At 31.2% G+C, this 8,554-nt stretch overlaps 1 protein-coding gene across 3 annotated transcripts; it reads left to right on the top strand.

The window, feature by feature from the left end:
* The first annotated feature begins 4,101 nt into the window (after positions 1–4,101).
* Positions 4,102–8,366, top strand: LOC134271386 (carcinoembryonic antigen-related cell adhesion molecule 2-like). Of its 3 annotated transcripts, none has more exons than XR_009993010.1 (5): positions 4,102–4,309; positions 4,406–4,501; positions 4,821–4,864; positions 7,925–7,948; positions 8,110–8,366. XR_009993010.1 is itself a non-coding variant. In XM_062753598.1 (5 exons), the coding sequence occupies exons 1-5, from the start codon at positions 4,246–4,248 to the stop codon at positions 8,202–8,204; spliced, it is 300 nt and encodes a 99-aa protein (XP_062609582.1). In that variant the 5' UTR covers positions 4,102–4,245; the 3' UTR covers positions 8,205–8,366. The 3 variants fall into 3 exon arrangements, 2 of the variants coding, with proteins under 2 accessions (XP_062609582.1, XP_062609581.1); XM_062753598.1 differs by having other exon boundaries at positions 4,821–4,841; XM_062753597.1 differs by having other exon boundaries at positions 4,821–4,853.
* The last annotated feature ends 188 nt before the right edge of the window (positions 8,367–8,554 follow it).

Genomic DNA, 8,554 nt, shown 5'->3' with positions numbered 1-8,554 from the left:
AACTTTATATATTAAATATGAAAAACATGTATATTTTTACAGATTAACTTTATGGAAGTAAATATATTATGTATCTCGTAATTTATAAACGGAAAGAACAATCTGATTAACAATCTTTTCAATGTTTAGAAAACCTTTAATTCTACATAACTACTCCCATCCCCTTCCCCATACACCAACACTTAAACTTATATGTATAGAGCAGCCCGGTCCTCCGGGCTGCAATTATTACATCTTTTCACTTCCGTAGATGATGTAAGTTAGAAAAATGCATCGCTGTTTATTGTTCTTTTCTGTGCAAGTAGTAAGAGCTGTACATGTGCATAATCTTTGATAGCTTGCCAAGGATATTGATAAATAGTTACGTTTAGTTGAAAAAATGTAATTCTATCTAGATACAACACAGAGTATTTGATTTGGATACTTCTTCCGGAATTAGTTTTTAGCAGTTGATTTAGTTGAATATTTTGAAGAAAGGCCTATTGAGCTTCTCAATTGATTTTGTTATTGTTGTATTGTCTAATACCTTCTTATTTTTGTTGTACACAAAAATGTAGAAAAAATTCGGAACCCCCCCCCCCTTCTTCTGTGTCACGTGTCTGCTGCAGCTCCATCTCTTTGGAGACTTCGTGCAAATTCTGTCGTGAATATACGGATGCTCGTATACATTGTAAGTTACAGTCCCACATTCTAAGACATTTTATGATTGAGAATAAAGCAGATTAGACATGTTTATCAACCTTTTCCGTCATTTTGCTGCACTGTTATGTATTCATAATCCGTTTGCTGAGGTTATACACTCCGATGATACATCGACTGTGAAACTGGCAAACATGATACTTCACTAAAATGTTATAATTAGATCTAATACAAATTGCTACAAATTAATACAAATTGTTTGAACACTTTTAAAACATCCCAACCTAGTATTATTTTCAGCATAGTTTATCTACAAAAGATAAAAATACGATGTAGAGATGACTTGAAAGTTTTGGATTCCTGAAAACAGCATAATGTCGGCCATTTATAAAATTGCTGAATCAAGCTGCCGCATGCAGTTACGCAGTCTCCGGTGCTAAATCAGCCCTCTGAACTTAGAACATCAATGAAGGATGAAATTTTCAATTAAACATTTTAGAGGTTATAAATTTTCTTTGTAATGATTAATATTAAGGATTTATTTAACCTGTAATAATTATATCCCCGATAAAGATTTTACAACCAACATTTTATAATTAACATCTATACCTTATAAAATAGAATAATAATCTTATTTCCTTCTGTTGAATTGCAATTAAATGAGTATATGCATTTCAAATTATGGAAGTTTACTACCAATACACAAAATTTAATATTTTTTCCTGCAAAAGTGATCGGCTTGAAGAGTGCGTGATTGATCAACTAACCCATTCATACAGCTTCACGTGTATCAAAAAATACATATGTATAAATTAAAACAATAAATTCATTTTTTCAAATTAACAAAAATTACAATTTCCGATTGTACATGTGTGCCTTGTTCTTCTTTAATTAGTTAAGGTTATTAATTAAGCGTGAATGTCCATAGCCGAGACACACACACACAAACCTCCCCCCTCCCCCGTTTCGATAGTGAAAGAATATTAAGAATGTTTTACCCGTTCTCTTACTTTCTGTTGCGATTTTAACAGACATGCAGTGATGTAGCATCGTTTTTGTAAGTGTTGAAGGGGGGGGGAGCCAGAGAATTTTTTTGTTTACTTCTGTTTACTACTACATGTTTTAACCTATACTAAAAAGCAAATAGTATTTGATATGATTAAAATAAATCATAATGTGTGCATGTTCTTTCTTAGAAGGTAAGAATGAAGTTTCGATTAGGCCTCATATTCTATGGGTTGTAATTTTCCAAACGTTTTTACAATCATGTAGATTACATAACGACACCAAAAGAAGAAAAGGATCGAACTGCACTACAAGAGTCAAATAAAATTTATCAGAGAATATCAATAAGTCAAAAAGGCTTCAAAGATGAGTTCGTAATTCTGCATACATCTTTCCCTCATTAAAACATATGAAACTAAAACATGTAAATAGTATAAACTTGTGGTAAAAGAAATGTTATGGTAGCCTTTAGATAAAAAAAACCCTATTGCACTCTTTAAAAAACCAGGTACATGTATTTAAAATGTAAACTATGACAATACATGTACTTTCTTTTTATTCTGTGTATTGAACAGACTTTTAATGTCCGGGGGGAGTAGGTGGTTGGGGCTCTCTGGAACTTTTTTAAGATAACTACTTTGATAATGAAACAGATACATTTAAGTGCCCCTGCTTACCGGGTAATTGGGATTGAACCCGAGACCTCTGGCTTGCCAGTCCAGTGCTTTATACCGATTGAGCTTAAGCCTTAAAGCTTAACCCACCAGTCCAAGCTAGTAGGAAGCCGTGTATATTGCTTGTACTACCATTTAGGATTTTTTTTTTATGTACATGTTGCTTATTTCTTTTTACTGTTGCAGTGATGTAGATTTCTGCCGTTTCCTTGGATTAAAAAAGCCATAAATTGGAATATCTTTTAGAGGAAGAGAATATTTTTGATTTGAGTTTTGTTCTTTTTCCCTTGTCAATCATTTCGTTGCCCACCCCCCCCCCCCCCTTCTTTTCGTTTTTCAAAGGCATAGTTTAGAATGTTTATTTTTATTATTGGGATTAAGGGAATCAAATCAACAGTTTGAAAATATAAATATCATCAAATTATTAGATAGCTTCACGTTATTTTACGATTTTACATTATGAAAATTCTTGCAGTTACGCACGTGTACACTGTTCGTCAAAGTAAATATTCCGTGTTTTTCAAGCGATATTTTATACATTTATACACAGAAATATATGTCATGTTATACATCAAATGAAAGAGAAAGAAAAACTCTACAAGAATCAATAAAAAACTGAAAATGTAAAAATTCTTCGTTAAGGGAGGTTTTTGCTTGGCGCCTCACATATTTATGTTTTATTTATTTGACTAAAACATATGAAAAGATATAAGGAACATTTAATCATAGGCATGACTATAATAAAACATGGTGCTGCATGAAAGTCCTATTTATAAGCAAAATATCGTCTACCCCCTTTTTTCAAGATCTGGGTTATGGATAATTTACAATTAAGCACTGGTATTAAGATAATTCATCATTTTCCATTGAACTGTTCTTTGTATTAACCAAAGATTTTATGGCTATATTGCAATTTGCATCGAATCAAAATGTTGAAAAATGTAGGCGTGAATAATTAGCGTGCATATTTCTTACCCTTATAACAAATTATTTAAGAATTTTATTCGTTATTAGGGTTTCAATAAAATAGGTCTAAAGAATCAAATTGCTATAAATTATTCGATAATTTGTTATGTTGATATATTTTTCATAGTCAACATTACCTGAATTTCTTTAATGGAAATTATTTCCTTGCCTCAAGTAAAGTCAAGAGGATTGAAACATTTTTGACATTATTTATTGTGCCTTTCAGACAACAGATTTTGCAATTTAAACATATTTTATCAATGAAAATGTGTATTGCAACAGACTTTAATGGGTTAATTGAAATAGAAAAAGTAAATTATTTCTTGCATCTTAACTGTTTCAGGTTTCAAGCCAATACATTAGTGAAAAATTGAAGATCTACGTGATTTATACCACTTATTTTATTTTATTCGATAGAACCATCTTGTGAAAAAGCAATATAATTGGTATCTTTAAGTAAAATATGCTACTACAATTACTTAACAATTGATTTTTTTCACAAATATCTTTAACATAATAAAGTTATCTTTAATCTCTATGAAGAGATAAAAATATTTTTCAAAAAAGTGGATGAAATCATTTTTGTCAAGCAATCATTCAACCATTCAATCATTGTGTAAAACATAATGCATATTTCAAATTAAAAGGGTTTATGAGCGCAGTAATAAATAATTTTTTGCATCAGACGAACGATCGTCAGATGTTGCGCATATCAAGCTTTAATTAAATAGATGGTTTTCTGTGAACCAAAAAGATTGATTTTGGTTTTTTTTTTAGATGTGACCTCTCAGATCAAATTGGTTTCCAATTTCTTCACCATGGACCCTATCAAATCGGTGACACTTTTCGAGGAATATGTGACGTGGAATTACCACCTGATGATAATATAACAAACGTAGATGCATATTGGAAAGTTGGGAATACTGACTATTGTCACAACGGTCAAAAGATATTGCTTAATATGAACTACACGTGTGGGGCAATTACTGTACAGAATACGACTTACTTCGAACTTCGAGTTCCAGGTACATTGCGATGCTTTTGTTCCCTTTTTTCATAATAAGTGCATCTAAAAATCTAAAATTAATTTTTAATGCAACAAACTTTTTTTGTCTCATTAGACCTTACATTAGAAGATTCTGGTGCATACGCGTGTAAAGTAAAGCATACCACTAAAGGTTTTGAGAATACTGATTCTCTAAATATTACAGTTCTAGGTAAGTATAAAATTATGCTGAAATTAATGAATATTCACTAAGTTCAACCAGTTTTAAAATTGTTGTTGTAAAAATTCAATTTAGAATGATATTGGTTTGATTTTACAAGAAGACATTCATTTAGTTAAAAAGTTATTTTATTACGTTATTAAGCACAATCTACTTTAAATCAGGATTTTTATATCCGTACCGTATACACTTTTCATTACACATACACAGAGTGTATACGGTGCGGATCTAAGAAGTCTGATTTTTTTCATATTGTAATGAAACATTATCTTTAGTTCTCTATTCAAGTATTGTACGTCTTTTCTTACAGATCCTTCCATCACAAAACCACGTAAAAAAGCAGGTAAAACTTGAGTTACTCTTAAACACTGTTTCCTTTTTTAAAACATTCACATTATTATATTATCATATGCCTTAAATATAAAATAAATCTAAAATTTTAAGTAATTCTCTGTGAAAATGTATATCTTCATAAGATGTTGGTTCATTGCATTGTGTATCATTAGAGGAAAAAAAACGAATCTAATGTAATACATATTTTTAAAAGCAATAAACTGTAACGGGAGAGAAGAAAAAGAACCAGAGCGGGTTTCGAACCCGGTCCCCTGGTGCTCTACCGACTGAGCTATCTGGCCACAGGCTTACCACCACATTCCTCCCTCTTAAGTGGTCTTTGGCCCCAAAACACCAAAACCCAGGATTATCTTTGGCAGGACTCTCATCTGTCAGTTCCAGTTTATGACATGACATCAAATGTAAATCGTGCATTCCCACCCCACACCCCCATTTGAAATTTGTGTATATAAAATTAATACATGTCAATTATCCTAAAATCAAGGAGAAAACATCGCTTATTTGTAAAAACTTGTCAGCTTTAGGGGGCTTTGCCCCCGGACGCCAAAAATAGACCTTGCCTTAGACCCACTGGGGACTTCAGTACAGCCACCTGACCCTCTGCCTTCTACTGCGCCCCCTCCCCCCCCCCCCCGCACTAAAGTAATTTCTGGATTCGCCATTGGAAACTACGCGCAGCTAGATTAAGGACTGCCAAAGGTAGATTAGCCTATGCAGAGCTAATATCGGCGAATAAATAATGATTTTCTTTTTCATACATTTTACATATAGTGATTTCTCCTAATTATTGTAAACATAAATTCATGTGTAACTTATCCTGTCATTACAATACTATTTAAATATAAAATTAAAGCCAACTTGATCTCGCTGTACTGACAGATATGACGTCATAGACTAGTTTGACACGCAGTTTCTCTACACTTGAGACGCAGATCAAGCTAAAATTGCAACTTGTAAATGTGAAATTTAAAACTGAATAAGCGTGATCTGACTAAAATTGAGTCATATTTTTTAATGCTTTAATTAATATTTCACATTCTTATTAAATTGATAACGAATAGGTCTCTTATAGAGCCGCAGTCATGCACTTTTATACACAAATATACTACAATCAAATGCACACCCCCTTGAAAATCTCAAAAGTTCAACGATATCCGCTTAAGGTAAGTCACTCGTCAGCTTTTTAGAAAAGTTCACGCAGAACCTCTAACTTCAAAAATATTTATTAAAATTCAATTTTTATAAAATAGTTATATTCAACAATGTATATTTTTTAACAATCAAAGAAAAAACTGCTCAAAAATCTTCAAAGAAGCAAGATTTATTAGGGACTATTTTTCGTGGTGGAAGGATATTTAGCAGAAATTTCTGCAAATCTGCACATTTATTAAATTTAACGTCTTGAAACTTTAGCCTCACATACTTTTACTCGGAGAATATTTTCGGTTATGCTATTGGTAGGAATATTTAATATAGGTCTTAATTTAAATTTTTAGAATAAGTTTTAGATCTTCCTTCAACAAACTTTGCCAAAAACTGGAGATATATCAAAGAAGTCAAGATAAATTTTACACTATTTTTTGCCTGAAAATCACATATTTTGTCCAATATTTCAAAATTAACATCACTGACCCCAACTTTTTCTTTCATTATTTCAAACTTCTCGATACTTATGACTGATCAGCACTTAAGTCATACAAAGCTTGATATAAGAAAATATTGTATTGCCTATTTATTTTTCTAATACCCAAAATATGTTATATTTTAGTGCAAAAAGGTCACATAATTATTTACGCGCATTAATTTGAAAGATTTGATCAATGATAAATATTATTCAAACTATTTTACGTAAATTAAGAATAAACTTGTTGCCATGGTTACAGCTGAAAAAATATAATAAGAGATAATTGTATAAAAGTAATAAACTAAGGGCTTAAAATTTAAGTGCAAATAGGTCAACTTAAATGTACCATACATCAGTACGATGCACACTGACCACCTATTTTCTCTGCGATTTTGAGTCACACTTTATGTGTACTTATCAAAAATATACTTCTCAAAAAATCCTTGATATAAGAAATTTGAGGAGTGACTTACCTTAACTGTAAAATATTATATTTTGTACACATGTAGCTATTGTCCCTACTATTTTGAAACGTGCTGGGAGCAAGTTGTGCGCTGTTGTTTTATATATATATATATATATATATATATATATATATATATATATATATATATATATATATATATATATATATATATATATATATATATATATATATATATATATTTACATTATTTCAATGCGTATAGTGTAAATGCACGAGGTTTCGAAAGAGACGGAGAAAGAGAAAGAGATTTTATATAATTACCGTGCATGGGGAAGTTACTCCCTTCACATTTCGGGTTAAGAAATTTGTCTTAAAGAAAACACATTCAATTTCTTGGTGAAAAATTATCCGTCTATCGTTGAACTTTTACGATCTTTGTATCCGTACATATTTTTTTCTAATTTTAACCATGTCACGTGACATACAGCTGATGTACGTAAAGTCACTTTGGCCGAACTCGGTTGAGACCCCATGCATACATATGCATTAGTACAATTCCCATTAAATTTAAACTCATGCTTAAAAAAAAGATATCAAAATTATATTGATTTTTTCGGAATGTATTAAGGCATATTTCCTATGGGCGCCCTTAACCTAGCTGCGCGGTCAGGTGCTCTACCGACAGAGCTATCTGGCCAGCGGCGATCGAACCCGACTGACCTCCACATATCTTTTGAATTACCGGTTATGCTCCAGACGAAAAATAATTAATTAAAATTAATACACCTAAGCGTGAAAGGCATCTTTACGGAAACAATTACGAGAATTACGTACAATTAAACTGTATATCAAAATAATTGAATATAGAAAAAACACAACTGTGTTGTTAAATATTGATTCCATTCTGCATTTTAAAAAGAAACAATCTTATTTTTTTTATAATCCGGTGGTGGCTGTTTACTTAAACTTTATTTGAACAATTTTATTTACATTCTAATATCTTTTGTAGAATCAACAACAGTGACCGCTCTAAGTAAGCATTTTTTCCTAAATTTAGATTTTAATTTACTTTTTTTTTAATATGTTCAGTGTTATCATTAATTTTTATTAAAATGATCAACAGAAATCCATTTTGTCAATTTCAAACGTGACGTACTTTTATAAAATTTATGACTGTTTTTGTTTTCTTTACAGCTGGCAGTGATGGTAGGGGAGGAGCTGTCTCAGTAGAAACCAAACTTCTATCAACTATCGCCATTATGTTGTCAGCCTCTCTTATTTATATTTGATTCTCAGTAGAAACCAAACTTCTATCAACTATCGCCATTTTATTGTCATCCTCTCTAGTTTATATTTGATTCTCAGTAGAAACCAAACTTCTATCAACTATCGCCATTATGTTGTCAGCCTCTCTAGTTTATATTTAATTCTCAGTAGAAACCAAACTTCTATCAAGTGTCGTCATTATGTTGTCTAATTAACATTTGATTTCATATGCGATTTAACATTGTATTTATATAATCAATGGTCAATTCATACCTTTAACTTGTATTACGGAATCTGTAATCAATGTCTAATATCACTGTAATATGAAGTAAACCTTAAAGACAATAAAACTGTTTTATCAATGATTAAAGTA

The sequence above is a fragment of the Saccostrea cucullata genome, unplaced genomic scaffold, assembly GCF_032062105.1.
Source record: "Saccostrea cucullata isolate Sc308-1 unplaced genomic scaffold, CSIRO_AGI_Scuc_v1 ctg8826, whole genome shotgun sequence".
NCBI classification, from domain to species: Eukaryota; Metazoa; Mollusca; class Bivalvia; order Ostreida; family Ostreidae; genus Saccostrea; species Saccostrea cuccullata.
The sequence above is the reverse complement of the archived record's forward strand: the minus strand, read 5'-3'. Positions and strand labels throughout refer to the sequence as shown.

Bases quoted from the DNA above. Each gene is read 5' to 3' on its own strand.
- LOC134271386 (XM_062753597.1), top strand. From the start codon at position 4,246: ATGAACTACACGTGTGGGGCAATTACTGTACAGAATACGACTTACTTC. The intron at 4,502-4,820 runs GTAAGTATAAAA...CTTTTCTTACAG, and splicing joins TCTAAATATTACAGTTCTAG to ATCCTTCCATCACAAAACCA. The intron at 7,949-8,109 runs GTAAGCATTTTT...TTTTCTTTACAG, and splicing joins AACAACAGTGACCGCTCTAA to CTGGCAGTGATGGTAGGGGA.